Here is a 26,787-nt window from a genome sequence, read left to right on the forward strand (position 1 = left end):
CTAAGAAGCACCCATTCTTTAAATATACAAACCTCTGAAGAGTTATATATTATATAGAAGAATTATAGTATAACATCATACAGTGTTTTATATACTCTGACCTTTCACTTCAACTAATATGATTAAAATAGGACTTTAAAAAATACGCGACCTTTAAATCATTCCCTTAAACTGATTCAAAATTGCCTAGACAGGATGAGCAATTTATCCCCGAATCGCCGAATTCTATTATTCTTTGCATGCACTCCCGGTAACGCAAATGTAATTAACCCACTTCAATCGGTCCTGCAAAAATTCCGATTCGAAACGAAATAAAAGTTAATCCCTGAACTGTAGCAAAATTATTTGCAAACGCGCTTTGTCTCTCAATCGTCGAATTCCATTATTCAATGCACATATAGTCAGTGACTCAAATGCAATTACCCGGAACCTGATTAACGCCTGAAATGTCTGAATTTGAAGTAAAATAAAAAGCAAGCCCTTAAACTGGGCCAACGTAATTTCCAAACGATGACCAATTTGCATCTCGATCGCTAAATCTCGTTATTCGTATCATGCACCCCTAACAACGTAAACCCTATTTAATATTCGAGCTGGAAATACGCGAACGATTTCCATTCCAGGCATGTACACGACGAGAGATTATTGGTATGAAAGCTTCTAATATATAATTAGTGGAATATGAAATAAAAGAAAGGTGCCATACTCACCGAACGTTGGCCAAAGTGTGTCTTCTGGACCTAAGGTTGTGGTAGCCCCGTAGCTCACCGATGCTCCCCTGTTCAGCCTGCATCCTGGCCTGTGCAGTTGCAGCTGCACTGGCGATCACGTGGTGCTGATGAGCCGGTGCACCTGCCGTGGTGATGCTTCTGCGCGATCGCCAACCCGTTCTGCTGCCTCCACCGCCACTTGGGGTCGGCGATTTCTTCTGGTACGGCCTACAGATCACCAGCCGCCAACGCGGTCCAATTTTATATCTAGCTTTTGGCTATCACGCGTCTGGGAGGCGTTTGCTTGATCAAAGACAACGAGCTGCTCGATTGGACGACGCTTTCCCTCTGGGATACTTGCCCCACTCTGCTTACCCAGAGGATCTTAACATTCGGGGCGAATGGGTTTGGGTTAACTGTGTGGATCCTCGTGAGAAAGATTGGGCCCGTGCTGTGCTCGTAGGTTAGGTATATTTGGAAGATAGGATGGGGATGGAGTTGTCAGAGAAAGTCATGTATTCCTAGTTTACTTATGGTCTTGTTGAGAGACTTGGATCTTTATTTGGTTCTGATTATTAAGGAGACTTGAATGTTCTCCAAGTTTCCCAATTTGAGATATTAATTATAAGATATATATGCCTGAGAACTCTTATTTGTGACTTTGAGCAATAGTCAGTTCATGAGCCTGAGATTATTCAACGGGGGTGTGAATAAATACAGGTTCACTGAGTTTGAATGAAGTTTGGAGAAGGTTTAAACCAGCATGAAGAAGTTATTACACGTTCGAGTTAAAGGGGAAGATTTATCTGTACCTTCATTGTGTAAATGCAGCTTGTTGGCTTAAAAGGGATTTGGATTATCCGTGACGAAGGGTAATCCCCTGTGACGAGAGTTTGACCACTTTGGATGGTTATAATTACAGAGTAACTATCGTAACACCGAATACCACTTCGCTTTAAGTCGACGATGAACCTGACTTAAATCAAACTCCATGGAGCAAATTTCTCCTGAAAGATGGAGGCATTGAAAGCAGGAAGAGGAATATTACAGTGGAAATTTGCACAAGTAGGTTTCCTTTCTGTACGAAAAGTGGGTCTGTTTGTTAGTTCCAGTTATTCCCAGTAATCCTGCGAATCCAAGAAACCCGTGAACGGTTTGCAGGAATAAAACAGAGAGGCGAGGAACGGCGCGAAAGCAATTCGCCAGCAAACTATCGCGTATTTGCACCGAAGCGAGAGGACTCTCGCGTGTTAATGCATCCGAGGTCCTCGTTGATTAAAGGATCGTGCTCGAGAATGCATCGATGTGCCCTGCACATGCATGAAATATTCATGAACGCCGCGGAAAACTGTGTTGCATCTCTCGATTGCTGTTAAGCACGTTATGCAAACATTCCCAACAAACAACTCGCTGCGAAGAATTTTAATCTCTCTTGACTGATCGTTCACCTGCTATGACAAACTTCCATTCACTGCACCTTCTCGTTCGTCCTACGACCAAGTTCGGAAGGTGTCAAGAAGGAATATTACTTGCATAAGTTTTGTTCAGTAACGAGGATTCCTTCACCTTTCCTCACTTTCGATAACGAAGAAACGAGGTAGGATGCATCTCATCATCTATCTAACCTAGCTCCAGTGGTTAGAAACGTTCGAGATTGCTTCAGATCGCCGTAATCGAAGTTCAAAAATTGACTTCTTTTCGCTAGATCTCATCAATTCTGCGATATTATCTTCGCAAGGTGGAAATTCTCCAATATTTCATTCTGTCTTTAGATAATTAAATGATGGAACTGCTGATATAATCACGTCATTATGATATTAACTTTAATTCAGGTCCTTAATGTCCGCAAAAGATCGGTTACTGGGATTCCTTGACCTTTTCCGTTCCTCGATAAAGATAAAACAACGTAAATCGCATCTCATCATCTATCTGACCTAACTTCGGTATTCAGAAGCATTATAAGTTGCCTCGGATTGTCGCCATCGAAATTCAAAACCTAACTTCTGTCTGCTAGTTTATGTCAATTCTGGGATATTATCTTCACAAGTTGAAAGTTCTCCAACATTTTACTCCATCTTTAGAGAATATAAATGAACTGCTGATATAATCGCGTTATTCTAATATTAACTGTACCTCAACTTCGTAGTATCAGCAAATGATCGGTAATAGTGATTCCTTCATCTTTCCCGTTTCTCGATAAAGATAAAACAACGTAGGTTACGTCTCGTCATCTATGTGACCTAACTTCTGTACCGAGAAACATTATAAGTTGCCTCAAACATTGGCTGTCGTGGTTAAAATGGTGACCTTTTTCTGCTAGGATTAAACTGATCCTACGCAGCAAACTTCCAGTTATCAAAGGCTCCGGATGTTTTATTTTATCTTCAGCGAGTATATAAATGACATAGCTGTCGAGACAACAGCTTTTCCCCTTCAAAGAACAACTGGAAGCTGGTAAATACTATAAAGCCGAGTGGCGGCATCTGTCATGTTAATAACGCGGCTCTGTTCGAGCTCGGAATCGAATTCAGCGTGTAAGCGCGCTCCATACGTTCTGAATAAACACGCGTGGCTGATGCTGAGCGAGGGTAAATATTTCCATTGCATTCCGGCTTCTCTCTCTTAAGCCTTCGAACACGGAGACCTAATGAGCGACTGAAAACTCCTGGACATCGGCCAAAATTCTATGCTAATCTCTGTAGCTCGTGCTTCTTCTGGATAAACTGGCTTACGTATCTGTATAGACTACAGCTTTACTAAGTTTACACTGGTACCGCGGAATTATCAGTTGCTACCTGTCTAACTCGATCCCTGCAAAGTAACCTTGAGTTTCTGAGTTGGAACTGGAATAAACGTCCAAGGACCATAAAACGACGAAAATTTCGAAGAACAGACTTCATCGAGAATTTTGGTAGATACAAAATATTCGAAGCTCAGAAAATGGCGGAAATCCGCAACTCAGCTATTTGAAATTAGAAAGAGAGGATGCAGGCGCCAGTCAAACGTTTTCAAATTAATTTTGCGTCGTACTATCTACGTCTTTCTGCTGGGATGCTATAATTGAACGATAAATGAAAATGACATGGCGTTTCCGGTATCGACGATTGCTGAAATAACAAACATCTCCGCTTTTCCAAGCTCTCGAAATTAGATGCGAGAAAGACGATGATGGAAATTCAACGGGGAAATGTGATGCTTTTTTTCGCGATAGGAATAGGGAACAATGGAGGTCGAGGGGGATGGGGAAGTTACTGCAAAGCTGGCAAAGCTATGGAGAGCATCGCGTGGAAATTTAACGAAGCCAAGCGTTTTCGTCGGCCAACAAGGCTGCATAGCTCGAGGGGATTGAAATTTCGAATTTTCATGTGTCGGTGAAGTTCAAACGAATAATGCTTTATGGCGGAGAAAGGAAAATTGAACGTGGACATGGGAAAATCTCGCATGCTCTTCGTTATCAGATTTTTGAACCGAGCTCCTCGGAGATACGTTCAACCTTCGCGGAAGAACTGTAACGTTTCTAAAATGACGACAGAGCAATATTAATTCCTGACTCTCTAACGGAATCGAATTTCGATAATTGAAAGTCCGAACAAAATTGGAAACACGCTGAGAGAATCCATTGGGGGTAGGAGATCGACGAGAATTCTTTGTCCCGATGTCAGACGCAGGTAGCAAACACGAGGTGGTTTTCCACGTGTGGCTTCAGGGTGCTCGCAATTTCCACCAAGGGATTCGAATCGTTAATTTCCAAAGCGTCTCCTTTCCGAGGTATTCTCCTTCGACGAATACGGTTATATCCATCAATAGAGCTGCACATCGCGAGTCTGACGCGTAGGTGGCTCGAACAGCGTCAGAGTCTGAGCTATCTCATGCTGAGCGACGCTTTTCGACGCCATTATCGTGCAGTTGCACCTGACACGTTCCATCTAACGGAGCGACGACGTCGTTGTCGACTGGCAATGAGATAACATCGAAGCTGAACGCAAACAAGCATGTTTATCAACACGTGCTTTGATGTTTGGTTAGACGTCAGGCTTTAGCCGATGAAAGGAGGAGTATTGTGAGGATTATAGGAGATTCTTTGAAGGATTATGCTTTTCACAACTGTACCAGAGCTGTGCAGAGGAAATAACGCTCAAAGCTTATTGAGAAGCGCGAATTCTCTGGAAGCTTTACTTTGGATGGTAAGGTACACTGTTGGCCAAAAATTTGCTACCAGCGTGCAATAAAGATATTGCACAAGATTATGTAAATACCACTTAAAGACCTTGCACCTAAAATTATATTTTCTCATCACTTAAAGCGTCTTCAAATCGGTAATTATGATAAAATGTACGAAAGAATATCGTGATTTCGAAATTTTGTCTAACACTGTCTACAGTCTTCTAGGTATTCGCTTTCTGTGGAATGACTGAAAGTAGGAACAGTGAAAGTGTCTGTGGAAAAGTTTTGTTTCCAAAACGATAGATGTCCCTAGCTAGGTATTCAGAATCTTGAAATCCTAGTAAAATTATGTAAATATCACTTAAAGACCTTGCATCTAAAATAACATTTTCTCATCACTTAAAGCGTCTTCAAATCGGTAATTATGATAAAATGTAAGAAAGAATATCGTGATTTCGAAATTTTGTCTAACATTGTCTACAGCCTTCTAGGTTTTCGCTTTCTATGGAATGACTGAAAGTAGGAACAATCAAAGTGTCTGTGGAAAAGTTTTGTTTCCAAAACGATAGATGTCCCTAGCTAGGTATTCAGAAGCTTGAAATCCTAGTGAAACTTTTTTCAGAGTACTTTCTTCCGTTTCAGATGTCGCTGTTAGAATACTCATCAGTGATAAACGTCTAACTAAAGAAATTTTTAATCACATTACTATCTTCTGCCTGCAGATGTCGCTAGTTATATCGTATAACGTATAACCCTAGACTCTCAGAAGACAGAGTCTCCTGTCAATGCTTTTATTTCCAATAATTCAAGATACTCCAACGGAAATTGTTCAATATAATTACCAAAAATGTTCAATCTTGACAGGATAAAGAATAAAGAGAGAAAAGGAAGACTGGGATTTCCAAAATCCATAGGTTTCTGTTGTTGAGAAGCTTTGGCTTCACGGATAAGGTGCGAGTTCCCCTATTACAGCGATCGATCTTCGCTGGCGGTGTTTTCGACGCAAACTCACGACTGAAGCAACATCAACAGGTTGCAACGCGGCGCGAAACAAAGTGAAGACATGAGAGCATGCCGCATCTGCTGACTCGGCTATGTTCCGTTGGCTGGTACATTGGTCTATGTCGCAAAAGAAGGCCCAAGGGCAAATGTCTCGCAGCCAACAGAACCAATATTGCATACATTCTTTGTGTCTTACAGCAAAACGAATTAATCAGAAAACTTGATAGCGAAGTCTTTGTCTTTGGGATCCAACTGATATATCCATAAACCACATTCGACGTAACTCCCTCATTTATTAGTACCAATTTTCTCATTTTCGAACCAGACTCTACATTTTAATACATTTTGCCAAATTTCTCCATCAGCAATTCAAAACTTGGTTCACATTTTAATTATATAATACTTCAAGCTATTGATATATTATAATAATAATTATAATTGTAATTGTATAATACTCATATTTATTGAAATGTATTCTAATTTCAGTGACTTTCAGATTCATTATTACTCCAGAAGTCAATTTGTTTTAAGTAAAATATTGCCCTATTAGCAAGTCCTGTGCCACAAAGTACTGTCAATAAGAAACCCTCAAGATTCTTGCCATACTTAACCTAACCTAACCAGATCTAATATCTGCATCATAATTTTATAAGCGAGCAGTATACTCATTATAGTAAGGAGATAATATCATATATCGATGGTGCGATATATCCTGTTGGTCAAGCATTCGTAGTTTTGAATTTGGTATTAGGGTGTTAGATTATGGGGTGTGGGTAAGCCTGAGATATAGCGCTAGGAGATAACCGGTAGCCATGAGAACCTTGACCCGATCGCGACACTTGCTACGCCCATCTCTGTTGGTCCGCCTGTTTATCAAATCCACTGGAACCTAATATTGCCCCATGTATTTCGTAGCTGAGTGTGACCCAAATACCGTAGGCTCAGTCATCTATTCAGTCATGCGATGACGCAGAAACGGGCAGACGAAGGGAAATGATAGCATGGACTCTGAATTCGCCTAGGGAAACGTGGCTGGCATACTAAAATTTCAGTGCAGCTTCGTTGAGATTTCCTAAATTAAGGAAAGAATTCCAGGTGCCCCAACCGACTGCACCTGGTTGAGTGACAGGGCACAGTGAGATTAGATTTCGTTGTTAGATAGATATCCTGATGCAAGAATTGGATTTGCTAAAGTAGAGTGGCTGGAATGTTAAAACCGCTTCGTATACCTCCTGTTCAGTTTCTAACCTCGTTTATGGTTGCTCGCGTATGAGACGAATTAAGTTAGATTACCTTAGTCCAGTTAGGTTATGTTTGATTACTGGCAGTATGTAGATATTCTGATTCGTAGATTGAATTTGTCGAGGAAGAGCAAAGGGAATAATAAAATATAGTGTTCGGTTCGTCGTGTTTCTAATCTCGTGTCTGATAGCGCAGATGTGAAATGCATTAGGTTAGATTAGTTTAATCTAGTTAGATTATGATTGACTGCTGTATAGGTATACTGGCACAAGAATCGAATTCACTGAGAAGTAATGACTGGAATATTAAAACCGTAGGATGTTCAGTGTTTAATTTCACTTAGGTCAACTCACATGTGAGGTGCATTAGGTTAGATTAGCTTCGTTCAGTTAGGTTAGGTTTAGTTGCTGTATAAGTATACTGGTTTACGAATTCAATTTAGCGAGGAAGAACAAGTGAAATTCTTGTTGGATGGTTATTAAAATCGTTGAACGATTAATCTCATTTAGGGCAACTCGCGTGTGAAATACATCAGCTTGGTTAAATTAGCTTGGTTCAGCCAGGTTAGGTTTGGTTAGCATATAAGTATGCTGATTTAAGAATTTAATTTATCGAGGCAGATTAAGTAGAATATTGAAATTGAAGGATGTATATTTTGTTCTATGTTTAATCCTACTTATAATGACGCAGAAATAATATATGTTAGGTTAGGTTACCATAATTTACATAAATTAGAATTGTCTGTTAGGTATGTTTGTAAAAAAAAAATAATTAGAAACAGGAATTTATTGTGGAAGAATAGTTAAACTATTAACATTGTATTTCATATAAAATAACTCAAATAAATATAACACAATTTTAAATGAAATATGTCAAAATTAATTCATCGCTTTTCACAACTATGCCATATATTATGAGAACCATAAATTACTTTGTTCTCTTCCCATACGTCATGAAGAAATGAAAAATTTTCAAACTTGAAATTATCTTAATTAGGTTAACTCCAATTCTGGCAAATACTAGTGAAATCTACCTCCATTTTACGACGAATATAAAAATGAATTAAAATGGTAAAGAATACACTCATTTGCCTTACAAATTATCTCAGTCTCCCAAATAAACGCATTCATAGATAACAAAACAGGGATTAAAAATTTTTAGAAGAAACTTATAATGTACACACGATATAGAGATAGAATTCCACTTTAAACGAGAATTATTCTCCAACTTATGATACACGAGAGGTGAAAATTATATTAAGAATAACGTTTTAATTGGTTAAATCTGGTGACAAAGAATTCTAGGTATTTCTGGTGAGAAAATATTTTCAGACATTCCCAAATAAACTTCCCAATCACCGTCTAACCCAATCCGCCTCTTCGTTAAGAACAAAGAAAGATCGGAAGTAGACCTAACCTCTAACCAGAATCCCCTCTAATCTAACCTCAAAGGCGAAGCAAAAGGATGTAATTGGCCAATGCGCCAGGCGTTCTCCTACGAACCCCATCAAACTGTCAGCCCATAACTCAGCTTCAAAGAATTTCTTAACGCTCTCGAATACTCTGGCCGCGTTTCCACCGTTGACAGACAGACGAGATTCGACTGTGGTGTAACGGCGACAAGGAAATGGCCGCGTTAAGCCCCGTTCACACGTATCCCAGACTCCAGAGGATTTGCTTCGAGCTGAATACGTCTGTATATACGACAAGCCTGTAACTTCGACGAACGATCACCTTGGTCGTTTAATTATACGCGATTCGTTTCAAAATTAGCCTAGCCAACGCGTTTATAACGAGGAAGGGAAGATCCACGATGAGCCTGGCTAATAATAAGCGACATTATTTATACGAAATGGCGATCGAGCTTCCGCTCTGAGGGGTGTATTTGTGGATTACGAATCGTCGCAGAGAATAGCAGACCTATCGATAAATATTCTTCATTGTTTATCTATAGTCTTCGAGGTGAATGAATCCTGTTCGAGTGCTTGCATTAATCGATTGTTACACAAATAGGCTGTTTTCTATCCAGAAATTTCCGTTACACAATTTCATCAAAACTTATCAACTTGACAACTAATAAATTAATTCCTTTTAATTCCTTTTTAAATTAACGTTTAAAATATTTTCCATTATTCATTCGCCATTCCTTTCGTTCTTTCTTAATTTTTATTCGGCAATTTGTGGAAGGAAAAATGTTTTCGAACGTGGATTCAGTGTGGGGCCGAGAAGGGTAGAAATAAATACGTGTCTAAAGGGAGTAGCAAATTTTTCGAGATTTCTACGTTAGTCAGGAATTTAATAAGAACCCTCAAAGGCTGTCTCAGCTATCCAAAGCGACTTTCCAGGGTATGGACAACGTTCGTTACGCGTTTCCATGGCGCCAGTCGCAATTGCGTTGGACGCTGGATAAAAAAAGAAATCGGTTTCAGGAGAGAGAAAAAGGCAGGAAACCGCGAGAGAGTCGGGAAGGCGGGTGGCTAAAACGCGTAAATTCGTTCACGGAAGAATGGAAGGGAAGGAGCCTCGCTTGGTGATAAAAGCGCGACGCTGGCAAGGTGTTGCGATTAAAAAACTTTTCGCTATGGGATAAAAGCCGCGAGAGAAGTTTAAACGGGAACAGAAAGCTGGTTGTACACTGGGGGAAAAATATCCACTTTAACGCTGGTCAGCGAAAATTTGATGCGCGCGGGAAACGGGCGGAAAAATCATATCGGGGTGAAAATGGGGTGGAAGAGAGAGAAAATAACGAAGTATCGCATTTTATTCCTAATTTTTTCCATTTATTTTTCGTTCGCTCGAAATTCGAATTTCTCACGGGACGAAAAATTTGACTTTTCGCATTTAACGAGAGACATATACGCGATTCTGTGAAAATGAAAAACTTTGAATTTACTTGTAAAATATTCGATTGCACTCTGTTGAACGGGATTTTTCCGAAAGCGAATTTTCAAACGCCGATAATTTCTTCGAATATGATATATCGACCCTCGGGTATCTGGATTCTGGGTGAAGGAAATGAACTCGTATTGAATTTGTATCGCACCTTCCGGAATTGGAATGGAAGAGATGTAGTGAAAGAAAATGGATTATTTCGTGAGAAACCCTATATCAAATTCATAGAGGTATTGTGCTCGATATTTCCGGTATGGGCATAAATCATTCAGGAAGAGTGGCATTGAAAAGGACAAAGTCTAATATCATAAATAGATTATATGATTATCGATTACGAATGATTCACACTGGTGTCTTTGTAGCTCAGTTCCACCCTAAATCTGTCATTCACGGATTCCTGACGTGTAGTCCTTGAAAAAGAATTGGGTACTTTCGAGATCCTAAAATTGCCTTCGATCAAGATATTTTTTCAATGCTTTGAACTTTGTATTTTATATAATATTTTAATTTTTCGAAAATTTTCTTTTCCTTCTGTTTTTTCCAACACTGTTATTAATATATCTAATTCTTTTATCATTGAGATATTATTTCCTGGAGCTTCATCTATTATATGTTCATATTATTATTTTGATTACTAAAATTCCACCCTAAATCTGTCATTCAAGGATTCCTGACGTGTAGTCCTCGAAAAAGAGTAGAGTATTTTCGAGATCCTAAAATTGCTTTCGATCAAGATATTTTTTCCAATACTTTGAACTTTGTATATTATATATTTTAATTATTCGAAAATTTTCTTTTCCTTCTGTTTTTTCCAATATTGTTGCTAATATTTCTAATTCTTTTGTATCCCTGAGATCTTCTTTCCTGGAACTTTATGTATTACACATTCATATTATTATTTTCATTACTGGAGACTTCATATTTAGGTTGAAATATTGTTTAAATAACTTTCTTCCCTTTTTACTCTTTATTTTATCTCATTATATTTGCAAGCTGGTTTTACTGATGACATCAATGATAGATTTTTCTTCCTTTATTTCCTTCATGGAGTTTCCCTTTACGCCCTGCATATTGTAATTTAATTATCGAGATTGCAATTGCTGGAGTTCTTTCCTTCATATCCTGGCTCTACATTATTTACTGGATACCCAGTTTTTGTGTCCTGCTTTGCTTCTTTCACTCGTAAAATTCTCCTTCTCTCTTCCTCTGAAATTATGTTTTTAATCTAGCTATTCCCTTAATACTCTTTACTGCTTTTTCAGTACACCTGCATTGCCATTTTCATAGCCAAGACTCCTTTTCATTACTCCTATGCTATTTTCTTCTGTGGCTGCAACTTCTTTTACGTTCCTCGTTTAAGTTTTCTCGTTTCTTCGAAATTCTTTTGTTTTCTTCTTTTGCAGAATTCCCACTTAAATGTTTCAATATTGGAGGAACAATTCGTGGACTAATAGATTACCTTCTATCAGTGATCAGTGGGTGAATACTGTCCATTAAAATAGTTTGGAACCACTAGAAAGGAACATGTAGAAGCGTCTGCAGTAACCAAGTGGTCCATGGAAATTACCTTGGAGAAAGTGACCACTAATTACCACTACCTGACCACTAAATGGACGGTATTCATGGTTGGTCCTCAGACAGGGAACAACTTAGATAGTTGTGGCCTTCCTGACATGCATAGTGACTTAAGACGTAAGAATTAACCGACACTAAACTTGCCACGACTTAATTGGCCATTTTTAATTTTTCAAATAAAATTTCGCCTTTATCCTTATTGCTTTGGTCACTTGACTATGTTATTTACCATTTAGTATACATATAATTAATTTTTCAATATTTATTTTGGACTCTTCTACTCTCCTCTTTTCATCCAATGCAAATATAACTGACCGTGCTAGGTTTAGTGTTAAGAGCTTTTCGAAAAGTTGAACATTTACCTATCTTTCATGGAATCCTGATCATTAAATGGCTATTTTTCAAATCACTCAATTTTCTACGAATATTTTCAGATATATATAAATGAATGAACATGAACTCGATTTAACTATCCTTTGATAAGGTAGATTGATTCGAATAATAGTACAATTCTTATGAATTTATGCTACTTCACCAGACATATCGTATCAAATATTAATATTAATTATTACAGTTATTATAGTACGATCAAATTTTTCCAAAAAGTAGAAACTAACCAATAAATTAATTAACAAATATATATAAATTTGAAGCAAAATGCTTCAATGACTTTTAAATGGTTTATGCAACTCGCGAGAGTATTCAGTAAAAGTTATTAAACCAAGGTAGATTTTAAAACCGAGTTTGACGAAGTGAAATGAAATATCGCATGTATGAGCAAGTTAAATGTTTCCCTTGGCAAATTAAATGTAAATATAAAGTCAATTTAAAAAAATATATTACCCAGAGGAAATCCATTTCGTTATAGAAAATACGATTTTAAATACATGATTAACTATTTAATATCGAATGGGAATAGTCAAAGTTAACGAGTTTGAAATGTTATGATCGATAAACCGTTAAAAATATAAGATAAAGCTTGGGAATTATAATTAGCATTTAGGAATGCAGAAATGTGCTTTGAACTTTGAGCTGTTATATTTTTACTTTCTCATATCCATTAAAAAGGACACGATACTGTATATAACCTTGAGTGTGATTATATCAATCAGGTCCCCTACTTAATACCTTAATTTCAGACCTTGCTGTATCATAGAGGTTGCTATACCAATTGCACGCCCTGGGAAATGTCACGAAGCTAATCGCCCTGGCCTGACATTTACGAGGATACTACTTAAACTAACAGAATAAGACTTCTCCTCGAATCAGACCTTCGATCCAAATTCTCGGAAGCTAAGTAAGAAATATAATACCGAAAAAATTGGCAACCTACATTTCAGATTAGCAGGAAAATGAGACAATATTTAAACTCCTTATACAAAACGTCAAACACGAATAGCAAAGCCTCACTGGAAAACTAAAAATAATATTTCCTTCGCGAATTTCACATGAAGAACTTAAACCTCGATAATCTAAATACATCTATATATTCTTAATAATAATCTAGTCATTAAAATTGGAAAATGGACGAAGTCATAGTACATACAAATTTGGATTATACAAATTAGGAGACAAATTTTACAATATTAAAAAATAATTCATTGAAGAAGTATCATTTAAAGGCTCTGAACCCAGAGGAGGGATTTAAGCTTCTTACATATCCTTCAGAATTTTTCTAGCAGACATCTTAACCTGTGCAAGAGCCACTTGAGTGCCATTAAAATTTTACAAGCTCCATCTTTAAGCAAAATAAAAAGCAGGTATAATACCCCATAAATTAACGAGTCAAATTGAGTTTTATGACATTGAAAGTGGGATTCAAACCTTTTGTGGGTCGCCAAAATTTCTTTGGCAGTAATTTTTATATTATAGATAGTCATATCTGCAGTAAGCAATATTTACAAACGAAGTACCGTAACGATTCAATGGTACCGCTGTTACGTCGCATTCTGTGGTAACCCTTAGTCGGACTTAGCTATAATTAGTGGCACATGCCGATTAAACCGTGCCACGAGCCGGCTTCATCGTGTCGAAAATTTTCCCGACTCGTTTGCCAGCCACAATGGCGAGTTAAAGAGCGGCAAAGGCATGGAACAATGTCTCCCTGCTCATTCCATTGTTCCCGTCGCGTAAACGCATGGAAAGGCTCGCGATCGTTGAATATTTTCCACCCACGGGATCCCGCTTTTTCAGGACCTGCCTGGAACAACGGAGTCGGAAATCGAGTTTATTTTACCGTAGCGAATGTCCAACAATGGGGCAGCTCCGTTTTTCCATTGGGAAATCTGTTTCGTTGCGAATCGCACTTCTGAATGAGGGTTGAGATTTGGTTTGGTTTATGACGGTTGTTCGACTGGGATTTTGGAGAATGCTGAAATGTCACAGTGATTTAGGCAATAGATCGACGAGGACCGAGTGATTCCGGTTACACTGGGAAATTCCCTGGCTAAGCAACGCGTTTTGTTTTTCCTTCCGTCTTTTTCCCTTTTTTCAATGGAAATGCCTGATTGATAGTGGAGCTCATGGCTGGGGTTGAGTGATTTTTCGGCCGATTTAGATGCAAATGGCAGATGACCATTGTAGATAGCTGATATGTCAAGAGAGCGAAATTTTTTGACAGAAATATTCGTTTCCTTTTTTCCTTTTTTGTTGAATATATAAATGGTTCAGATATGCAGAAGGCTTATTAGTCAGGAGAAAAGGATTTTGTAAGAAAATAACGAATTGTAAAATCAATAGGATTATTACTCAATTAAATTTAATTAAAAATTTAAATTAGTATAACTTGTGTAATTATATACGAATAATTAAGGTTATTATTTACGCAGTCAACGTTGCAATTAATAAGGAATACTGATTATTAGAGAGAATTAAAGGAACAAATTTGTATTTTATATTTTTATACTGAGGGTTGTAGGAATGATGAAATCCATACTAAACGAGTAATAAATGTCTGAATGAGTGTGATAAAAATGAGAACAAAGAACGTTTTAATATGAAATATTAAAAGTATATAATGAGCACATGTGTTTGTATCACTGTGACAGAAATGAAAGTGGAAGATGAAAATAAAATGCTATATAGACTGTCTACAAAGTAAGACACGATAGAGAAGATATAAATTGCTTAAGTATACTTTATCTGAAAGTGCCAGAGTGTCTTAGAGTGCAATAGACAGAGAATGCAATAGTCAGAGAACTAGAAAATGGCAGAATCTCTCATCGAAAACGTATATACATGAGAAATAGCGAGCTCAATTATACTAAAACTGAAACTGAAGTTGCAGTTTAGTCATTAAGTGATTATCACCCACTCACAATTTTATAACTAACATACTTCCCTATTATTTCCTGTAAATTTTATTGGAAAGGAAAGATATCTGACTGTAACCCTGTAAATGGCAGAATCTCTCAACGAAATCGTATATAGTTGAGAAATAGCAAGCTAAATAATACTAAAACTAAAACTGAAATTGCAGTGTAGTCGTTAAGTCATTATCACCCACTCGCAATTTTGTAACTAAACATACTTCCCTATTATTTCTTGTAAATTTTATTGCAAGGAAAACATATCTGCCCGTAACCCATTATTCCTAGAAGAGGGAGAGGTTTGAAAGGACAAAAATTGAAAATATGAGTGAAAAGGGAAACGGGTGGTTTGGCTTAGGTCAAATTCGCAATCTTTCAAGAAAATAAATACATCACGCAGGTGAAATGTGGTTGAAACGAATCTTCTTTGAAAGCAATCTGGTTCTCCATTGAACAAAGTGTACCTACCACCACGTAAAGAGAAATATCGCGAGGAAAGGGAGCGATACACGATTTGCAGCGCGTTCTCGGAGAATGGCAAAGTGAATGTCAGATACTCTACGAAATTGCCGTGTTTTTCGTACACCATCGCGAAACATGAGATCTGGAGATTGGAAGAATCGAAAGGGCAAAGTTGATATAATTTCATGCGAGTTACTCCCGACTCTTCCTCGAGAATGGCAACTTCTTAAGGAGATGACAGTCGAAACGTGACTCGAAAGCTACGTTCCATTTTTCAAACAGCGAATATCGGAAACTTGGAAGACTTCGAGCCTCGAAGGTCGGAAGACTTTAAATCATTTGAACCTTTATCCTGCAAGAATATATTGTCCTTCCACTTTATGAGAAATTAATTTCAACGGAAAGTTGGAAACTTCCGGACATCCCTGAGAAGCCACCCTTATTGGAATTTCCATTTGCATCCCTCTCAGATCATTTTAAGGAGTAGATATTTCACCTACAGGGTATAGGATTCGTTAATTTTTCAACTAGTTCTCTTCCAGAACTTCCACGATCTAACTTTACCACGGAAGAAGCTACTGCAGTGCCAGATGTGGCACTCAAGGATCCAATAAATTGACATCCAACTTCCAAACTGTCGATAGAATCATCTAAACTTCTGAGTGACCGAAAGTGATTAACATCGTCGTCTCATTGAGTAGAAAAATTAATACCCTTCTCATTGCACCATAATTACTATCATTTACTCTAAGACTACTATGAGTACTCTATATATACATATATATATGTGGGATTGGAATAAGCACGGCCCTGAAAGAATGCCAAGTGTGTTTGGGCTTAGGATGGAAGTGACCGCGTGCAAGCGAATTAACTGCAAAGAATGTTTATGGTAGGGTCGAGCGAAAGATTAGGGATGCGTCCAGAGTGATTGAAGTACCTGACCCACGGAGGTTGCGTGGAAAAGGGCATGATTGGAAAGGAAAGCCTGGGTATGGAAAAGGACAGAATGAATGTTTTAAATAAGGGTGCAAGGGCGCGGGTAGCTCCAGTCTACGCAGTCGTCAGTCATGAACAGTCTACAGTCTTTAACAGTCTTCAGTCTTTAAGAGTTCTTAAGCTAGTGTCTAAGAGTATGTTGGTAAGAAGTCAGTCTAACGTGCCCATAGCGAATCCCTCGTGTTTCATAGCCGTCAATCTACGTATAAGCTTATTGTATTTTATTAAGAAGTAAAATAACAGTATTTTAGCCAATCTACCCAAACCGATCCCTACATATACGCTATGATTATATGGATAATTGCTCTTGGGTTTATTGTATGAATGTTATGATAATTTCTCTTTGTTCTACTCTATAGTTGCTGGTGATTCAGTGAGAGGTTAGAAAATTTAGAGTCACTGTCTTCGAATTCTGTTACATAAATTCTGATCTCTATTGGGGTCCTTTGCTATTGGAACAACCACGAAATACGATATTGAATCTCTAAAGAAAAGGAGAAGCCTTAGTATGGATTTCTTTTTTGCATATTAATGGTATGGCATCATGTTCGATCACACGACTCTTGCCTTATATATCGCGTTGTTGCTGTATAAATTACCACCACGTTCACATTGGTTCCACTCCTGTGTTATGGTCGATCATCTTATCGATAAACAAGCGAGCTCCAGCTAATGGTCCTCCCTAGGGACTTTTCTCCCTTCACGAGACGCGGCGAGTAGCTCTATTGAATTTCCTACGGGCTTTGATATTTTGTTTGCGAGTTTTAGAACGCTATATGGAGAGGGACAAGGGATGGAGATGCCTTTTACGTTCAAGTTTGATCAATATCCTCCGTTGTATCGTAAATTTTAGACTTCTTTCTAGGCCTAGGCATAATCTCGGTGCGAACCTAACCTAACTTTCGTGCGAAGCTAACCTGAAAACAAATCGAGTACGAATCTCCTCAGTTCTTTTCTCTTTTCATTCTTTTGGTAGATAATTTTGTTTTTATCTTGTTTCCAATATCATAAATTAAAAATTTTTCATTTTACTAGCTTTCATTAATGTATTTAGGATTTCCTTTTTATTTATTGCAATTCTCTACTAAAGTATTCTTTTCTAAAATTCTTTTTGTTCTACCGGTGTGAAGAATCCTTTTAATTCATTTTAATTTTCTTGTGTACAATTTTTTCTTAAAGCTCTTTTTAATACCGAAGTGAAGAATTTTTTTAATTCGTTTTAATTTTCTTGTATAACATTTCTTCGTGGAAGTCTTTTTAATGCCGAGGTGAAGAATTCTCATTCTAATTTATTTTAATTCTTTCGTAAAGAATCACTTTAAATTCTATTTAGTGTTTTATAAGAGAATCTTTTCTTTCATTCATTTCAATTTTTTGATAAAGGATTTTACTTTCTAATATTTCACAATTCTGTGGTAAAGAATTTTCTCTTTAACTTGTCCTAATTTTCTAAAAGCTGTATATAAATCTATATGTACAACAATGTTAAATATTTATATCGTATGTACATACAGTAAAACCACTTGAAGGTTGCTCTGAAAACACAAAGAAACCTCTGACAGTACGTTCCTCTCACGTTCCTCTCACATTCCTCTCATACACTTTTATGTACGTAATACGAAAATTAAGTATACGTTAGAAAGTAATTAAAACAGTTTAAATACCGTTTAACACAATACATCAAAAAATTTTCATGGATGTCTCAACAGAGAGCCATTGAAACATACAAACATCTCGCAACACAATCTTCGACCTAACCTAACTTTCTCAGAACCATCCTCTACACAAAGATATTATAACACCATTAATTATATATTAAATATCTATTATAATTAATTTCAATTTCCAACAACATCTGATTAAAAAATCACCAAAACATACTAGGTCCTTTCGATCAAATTTCTACCCAAATCTAACCTCACTTTTTCACAATCATCTGAGCACAATGTGATCTTATACCACCAGGTGTGAAATTAATATAACTGATATTTTTATAATTGGTATTTTAGAAGATACTGATCAATATATAGCTCTAAAATATTTGCATTGATATTGGATCAACGAATCCATACAAAACATAGAAATCTTTCTGACAATGTTTCTAACCTAACCTAGCCTAATATCTTGAGAATCCTTTATACAGAATGTGGCCTTATACGATCTTTGGTACAATTAATACAGCCTTCAATTGACATTCCAGAAGATGATATACACAATGGTCTAAAATATCAACCACATCCGGATTTCGCAACGATATACCTAACCTAACCTAATTTCGGTAGTGTCGTTTTAAGTGCAAAGAGACCTTCGATAATATGTTCAATTCTCGTCTACAATTCCAGTGGATCCTGTATCCAAGATGTCTCGGTAATCCAATATGTTTTGCCGGATATCCGATGCCGATAACCATTAACGCAAAACCGATACCGGATCATCATTAGTGCCAGGTCGATGCGAACTGTGGGAGGAACGCCATAATCAGGGCTAAGCAAGCAATATCGAACAGGCCATTTCCTCTAGGTCCTATACACGCGAGTACACGTGTAGATTGCGTTAGCCGTTGTTGGGGGAAAATGTCGAGCAAAAGGAACCGCCATATCCTTAATCACGGTTTCATGTTTGATCCGTGGTGATTGAAAGTACCCCATAAGACTGGTTGTTCTCATTTTGTGGGCAGTTTGCTATCGATGTCAGGGTGTTATAGCTAAAGATGCTCGAACGGAACACAATGTTTCTGTACTGTTAATTGCTCCCGATTCATCAATATCGTGTTAACACGGTATTGGAGTTAATTTGAGTACATCGAGTACCCTGCTCGATTGGCGCATGCAAAATACAGTTTATATGACGGGGCAATATCAGGTCTAAAGTTTTATTATATCGCCCACTGCTATCGACCACCACGAAGATCGATTATAATATAAATATAATGGAATAAATTATAATTTCAATTAACGTTGCAAATTTGTTTAATGAGGCAGATAGGGCGCAGACAAAACAGAATTTTGCTGAGTAATGGAATCCTGTCATAAGTGAGAAATTTACGAGAGAACTGATGCGAATTATATTATGTTGCATAATCCAGTTTGAAATACAAACATTGACACTGTTAGAAATTATAACGTTTCCTGAACCTTGCAATTGAATGCAGATTTCCATTCCAACAAATTGCTCGATGACTGAATTGGTTTTAAACGAAGTTCTTCAATTCCAATTAATACTTGATTAATCCTTGAGGAAAATCTACAGTACCTACTGAAAGTTCTGACTGTGATACTTTAGAATGGCAATGAACTGTAAAATAATAATAAGAAAAATAATTATAAACTTGTCATTAGAGGAAAACAATGTACACGGATAATATTCCTCAGCCCAATTTCCAAATTTAACAATAAAATAACAGAAAACTACTAGAGAAAAATTGAATTACTCGATGTAAGCTCCTTGTTTATTTTGGGTCCCAACTGAAACCGACAGTTCTCGGCATATGAGCAACAGTAATAATAATATCGAACTAAGGGTTCCACGAAAACTTAGTTGATATCACACGTAATTGCCCTACAACCTTTCCCACTGGTATAATTCCTGAAATTATAATCCTACCCTATTCCAAGTATCCGAAACTCTGCCTGAGCTCAATCCAGGGCACTCTAACAACTTTAGTCGGCAAAAAATTCCGCCATTTTTATACCATGCGACCGCAGGATGTCCTTTGTGACACACGGCAGTCCGCTTTCCCGTTGAAGCAGTTCTCCATAGAGACAGCTTCGCTTCCTCTTTCATTTCGGTCGCCATTCTTCTTGAGTACACGCTTTGAATATTTCACGTTCGCATCGTTGCACACGCGTGAGATTCTAGTTCGTCAGGAGTTGTACAGAAGGTGAGAAGGTGTCGTGGCAGAATTTACAATATCCGTTGAACTGATTGGAACTCCATACACCATCGTTCCTATAATTCCGTGCCACTTCGCGACACTCCTATCTGTTCCTCACTTTTATTTCCGGCGAATGGAATTCTCGAGGAGGTGCATCTCGTCTGTTCGAAATTTCACGTCCGTGTGTTAGGTTTTATATGTACATGTGATAGGTGGTGAATTATCTTCTGAGTTAAATCCAAGTTTCCAGTCTATGTTTAATTCGTTCGGAATATTTTTAACGAGATTTAGGATGGGTTGCTGTGACCAACAAGACGATCTTTAACGAAGAAATTTATATATATTCTTTAGCAACCAAAATATCGAATATTGATCAAGATCTACAAGAGAAAGTGGTTTAATTGATTTGAAACTTTTGATTGGATTCGTAAAATCCTCCGTAACAGTCAATGATGAACGATAAAACTTTTGTTTTAATGAATCTAGTGACTATTTCGAATAGTCGAATAACTATACCTTTAGTTGTACCTTATAGTCATCACTATACCTTTGAACACCTGAGTTATCTTGTGGTACTAGTATACAAGATATAACGAGTATTTTGCCCAGAATATTAAAAGCTCGATAGGAGAATGTTTGGATTTGATATTTGAGATTATGGCGTGAACGAAGAGTGCGTATATACCCAAGATTTTTGTTCGACGAAGCCGAATATTGCATCGAGTGAAGAAGACGTGGAAGTAAGCAGTGAAAGTTCGAAGTTCAGAATAAGAACAGAGCATATCAGTAGAAGAAGTTACGTGAACTAAGTGGTCTGATGTGATTCACTTTCAAACTTTTCTTTTCCAGACGTCGTACACCCCATAGACAAATATAAATTTATGGCTTAGTGAGCAACAGCATAGTAGGAAAATTGGAAAATTTAATCTATGATCTTGACTTACGGAATGTCATTTTGGGAATATGTCAAGGTGACATGAGCCATTAATAAGTGTCTAACTGGGAATTGTTATCCAGTCATAAGTTAGACTATCTGTACACAGACTGTGCGAACAGGGAACCACATCATTGGCAGAGGACGCTTAAACAATTTATTGGAAACCATACGTCGACTTGTGTACGTGTCTGGTCTCAAACCAAACATCCAATAATAGTCATTGAAGACGTCGTTGTATCGAAGACTGACTATCACTCAACCTCGTACAATAAACTCCACTATTATCAATTTAACAATGAAGATAAATTCATTGTTAACGTTCACAGTAAACATTCGTGTACTGAAACAGAGAGCTTTCATCGAGAATTTGATGTAAAGTTGAATTAAGTAGAAAGCTACTCCTATTGCAAATCAGTTTGTTTATTCATTTACGGGTTGAATTCCAATTTATATTTATTTATAGGATTTATACATTTTTCTACAGATGTGTTAATACGGAATTAGTATACAATCAAGTTGTTTCAAAAATGTGATATACGCCAAAGAGGAATCCAATAGTGTGGAAAACTGATTTGCATATGTTATCATGTGATTTATACAATTATACAATTATTGTATAGTAGTATATTTATATAGTAATACAATTGTATAATTATACAACTATACAACTATACAAATATTGCATTGTTAAGTTATAGTCATTGCAAAACCTATTTTTTAATCAAATCAATTACTATCCATTTTCATTAGTATTCTATGTCGTCCCTATATCAATACGTTACCTTAATACGGAATTAGTATACAATCAAGTTGTTTCAAAAATGTGATATACGCCAAAAAGGAATCCAATAGTGTGGAAAGCTGATTTGCATAAATTATCGTGTGATTTACACAATTATATAATTATTGTATAGTAGTATATTTATGTAATAATACATTTATATAATTATACAACTATACAACTATACAAATATTGCATTGTTAAGTTATAGTCATTGCAAAACCTATTTTTCAATCAAATTAATTACTATCCATTTTCATTAGTATTGTATGTCATTCCTATATCAGTACGTTACGTTAATACGGACTTAGTACAGAATTAAATTGTTTTTAAAATTTGATATACGCTAAAAGGAATTCAATCACGTGGAAAACTGATTTGCACAAATTATCGTGCGATTCATACAATTATACAATTATTGTATAGTAGTATATATATGTAGTAGTATAATTATATAATTATACAACTATACAAATATTGCATTGTTAATTTATAGTAATTGCAAAACCTATTTTTTAATCAAATCAATTACTATCCATTTTCTTTAATATTCCATGTCATCGCTACATTAAAATGTCGATACTGTTTTCTGAATTCTTCATTCGGAAGAAGGACGTCTGAAACGTCTTTATAAGAGATTCGATGACAAATGATGTTGTTGAAACAGCATAAAAGTAAAATGAGACACCCGGGACCCTAAAGATATATTCTTATCAAAGAACAGCGAGTTTCAGAGGGAAAAACCATCTGCGACCAAAGGAAAACAGATTCTCGCCCCCTCTATAAATAAACCGTCCTTCAAATTCGGAAATCCTTTTCTCCCCTTGAAAGATTAATCTCGTGGACTCGGCCCAAGCTCCGCCACTAAATAATTCATCGAATACGCGATTCAATGGCTCACGGACACACGCGCAATTTCGGGAATCCTCGGACGAATTTCATGCTTCTAATCGATATTTCAAACTTGCCCGGTCGAAATGTCGAAGGACTAGCAAGAAAAAATGAGAAAAAATTGTGATTTCTTTCAGGATCACTAAAGTCGAGCTGAAAGTATCACTCGGAGTCGTCCAATTTCTCCGTTTTCCCGAGCTCTGATCTCTAATTCAAGGGGACGGCACCTATCTATCATTCCTCCCCCAGTTCCCGTACCTGGCCCCCGTCCTCCCATAATTCCACACGCTCCATTTTCTCCTTCATTTTCGACCTGCTCCCTTAGCCAGTTTGTTGCCCCCAGAGTAAGGAAACAACGAAGGAGAGGCAGTTTCAGAAAGGGTGTACTAGTATAAGAAGAATAGGGGTGTAGGATGAGGGCAGCCTAAAGGGAAGGTTACGCGTTATCCATCTAGTGTGAAACTGAACAGATACTTGGAAGGCAGAGATATGGTCACGTTAGGCTTACCCACATTCTCCAGTAAATCCTGTTTTACAAAGAACCACTCGTCGACTTTTCTTCTCTGGGTCAGAAAGTCTGTGCCCCTCACTTGAGAGCTATTCGGATAATATTCGGTTCCAGGCTGGAGCTAACCCACGAAAGCTGATCTCAGAATTTAGTTTCCGTGGGAGAATATTTATCGAAGGCTACTTATTCGGTTCAACGGTATTTGGTGCGACAATGGGCTTGAGTTATGCAAACTGATCTGGATCTTGAACAGACCCATATTTATTTAAATCCCTTCGAGTCGTGCGACATTTGGGAACTGAATTGTCCCTTTCATGATTTGAAATACAGCTACTTTAATTTAATCTGTGCGCTATATCGATAAGATAGAACCCAGTTTCGTTGGACTACAGTCATGGAATCTCTTTGTTCGGTAATAACTCTGTTGCATTCATTGAGGAACTGAAAAGATACCTCGAAATTTATGTCACAGTTACACTACGTTAATCTGGGTCCTAAAATAACACGATACAATCTCCTTTTGTAGGACAGGAATTGTACAAACATCCTTCCTACTGCTTATCCTGTATCATACCTTTGGACACGTTTTGAAGTTAAACTATAGTCTCAGCAGGGTCCTAAGTCAATATGAACCATATTTTGTAAGATGACAGTAGAATTGTATCTCCTTTTACACTAATTTTAGAATACTAACTCTACAACTGAACAGACTTCATCAAATTTAAGCTACAGCTATTTTAGACTAGCTCAGATCTGAATTAATGACGAAGCTCCTAAGTGTTCTAGCACGATATTTTTAAAATCCCTTTTCCTAATGCAACTTTGATAATATTCGATATAAAATTGACGTATCCCCTGAAATTTGTAACCACGTTTATCCCTCGTTATCCTGAAACTTAAATTGGTCTCACATAACCTAGAATCTTCAGATAGCACTTGTCAAATCCCTCTCAAATTCCAAATATATAATATTCAACAGAGAGTTGAACAAGCATTCTAGAATTTAAATTTCAATTCTTTTCTTCATCTTCTTTTCAAGAATTTCATACTATAGCTGTCTTTAGGTTCATGCTGAAACCTAGACTAGGAGCAATCTTCCTTGACAATCCTCACGTTACGTAACGACGTCTGGAAGGTACACAATGCCATTATTTCCCAAGGCTGAAGGCGAAAAGGTGTGAGCAAATTGTCTGAATTGCGTTTTAAGCCATAGGAGAGATTTCAGGCAGTCTGAAGGGAACCGGCTGAACGACGATTACATAAAGACTCCTATATCGTGATCCCAGACCCGATGGGGTCACGATTCCAAGCAGATTGAATTGCCTCTGTCGCCGTGAGTCTCAATTGGGCCGACGGGGGTTGACAGATCGTTAAAGCTTTACGTGCGTCGATCTGCCCGATATATCGAACCCTTGGCCAGTAGGAGACGACGAAAAATTGACAACAGGCAGCTAGACAATAATAGATATTCGCTGGAAAACGAAGGGAACCAATTTCACTGATTTCGCTGTTGTTTTTCTAGCGGGCTGAAACTGGATAAAAAGGAAATGGAATTCCTATAATGGAACTCGTATCCCCGATAAACAAATCAATCCTCCCAATCGACTTCCCCGCGTGTTTTACACACTGACCTGGATCTAATTCTCGAATTTATCCTAATCTTTATTGTGACTGGCAGAATGCACGGAAAAGTTGTGTAGACAGGAAAAGTGGGAAACTCAAGGTAGAGTTACCATTCTTTCGCGTCGGGTCGATGGAGAATAGGGGAGTTTGAAAGGCAGCCTTGAAAAGGAGACGAGCTCTCAGACACGTATGACCCAAAAGGGAAAGTTCGTCCACCTAAAGACAGTTATCGCAGCAACAGATGTCTTGAATTTCCAGCGAGAACGATTGCAATTTCTCTTCCCCCCCTCCCCCCCAGGGTTGAAATTTCGTTACCAATAATCACGTCAAAGTCAACTGTGGCATGCACTTAACTATAGTTGCTAAAAATTGACACTTTGCGAGCAACAGGTTTCAAAATAGTTACTATAATTAACACAACTCTCCGTCCGGGTTTCAAGTACATTAAGTAACTGCGATATCTGGAAGCAGCGAGAGTAATTAGTACTCGAAGTCACAAAACGATAACGAATTTAATTGCAGACTTATGCCCATAGCTTGTCCTACACTCATTGACTCTGTCCCCTGTATCGTTAATTTTATTAACCTCTTCAGGGATACTGACATATATATACGTTTAATTTATTTAATTACGATTATTATAGGTGAAGGGAAAATTAGAATCAGTTGGAGAACAATTTATCATGGAATTCCTCGATAATAAAGAAAATAATCACTGTTTGAAAATTATTGTAACGTTAACTGAAAAATAATTCGTCCCTGAAGAGATTAATCTCTATATTAACAGTGAAATGAATTTGATCTTCTGAAATTGAAAATTCTTGTTAAAAGAATTCTAGAACTATCTAGAGTTAAGAAAAGTTTCCAATTATGGTTTCTGGGTCGTAAAGAAATTTTCTTCTCTGAAGTATTTGAAACAAAATGGAAAGATTGAAACAGTGATTCGGCGCGAAATTTGAAAATGGCATAGAGCACAAGTCCGACTGTGAAATGAAACGCTCCCAGACGTAAGAAACCTGAGAAGTCAGTGCACTGACCTTTCCTTGGTGTTTCGGCCGTCTTCATCGTCCTCTTCCTCGATGTCGTGCAGCCTGGGGCTCAAGCGGTGCTGGGTGCCACCCTCCTTGGCGAAGTCCTCCTCCTCGGCCCTCTGCTCGGGCCCCTTCTCGTCCTCAAGGTCGTCCAGGTCCTCGTCCAGTTTGCTCAAAGGTGCCAATTCGTTGGTCTGCACGACCGCCACTATTTTCTTCTGTTGTTGCTGCTGATCCTTCTCCTGTTGCTTCTGCTGATGCTGCTGTTGCGGCTGCTGGCTCGCCTGCTGTTGCTGCTGGCACTTGTGGCCGGTGGAGCCCTTCTTGGCCTCGGGGGTGGCCCCCGAGACAGCTGCACCACCCCCACCCCCGCCGCCACTGGCGCACGGCAGGCAGCAAGACCACGCGCCCCCCACCTCGGCACCCTAGCGCCACTCAGCGTCAAAACATCCAGGGCCGGCTGTACCTGGCTCTCGTAGGACTCTTTGCACCAGCTCGCCTTATATGCAACCACCTTTCGACCCGTTTCCAACGGGCTACATCGCTTCTTCGACTGAGGCTGGGTCTGATCCAGAAGACTAGATCGATTCCTCCGTTCCTCTAGGCTCTACGAGAGTAGACCTAGCTATCGTTGCGTCTTCCAGGTCTCTAGATAAGGGAATCCCTTGGTTCGTGACGATCAGGATGAGTTGGATCAAATTTCAGCCTCAGGTGCTATAGTCTTCGCCCAGTCTCGGTAATCCCAACTGTTTCAGCGGTTCCATGAAATTAGACTTGACCATTTCTTGCCAT

The 26,787-nt window shown here is 37.9% G+C and overlaps 1 protein-coding gene across 1 annotated transcript; it reads right to left on the reverse strand.

The window, feature by feature from the left end:
- Positions 1-26,787, reverse strand: LOC108548274 (protein couch potato). Its single transcript, XM_017901125.1, has 4 exons — positions 26,770-26,787; positions 26,002-26,420; positions 711-938; positions 1-16 (listed from the first exon to the last, which is right to left on the reverse strand). Exons 1-4 carry the CDS (start codon positions 26,785-26,787, stop codon positions 1-3), a joined length of 681 nt encoding a protein of 226 aa, XP_017756614.1.

The sequence above is a fragment of the Eufriesea mexicana genome, unplaced genomic scaffold (genome assembly GCF_001483705.2).
Source record: "Eufriesea mexicana isolate 0111107269 unplaced genomic scaffold, ASM148370v2 scaffold1482, whole genome shotgun sequence".
In the NCBI taxonomy this organism is placed as follows: domain Eukaryota; kingdom Metazoa; phylum Arthropoda; class Insecta; order Hymenoptera; family Apidae; genus Eufriesea; species Eufriesea mexicana.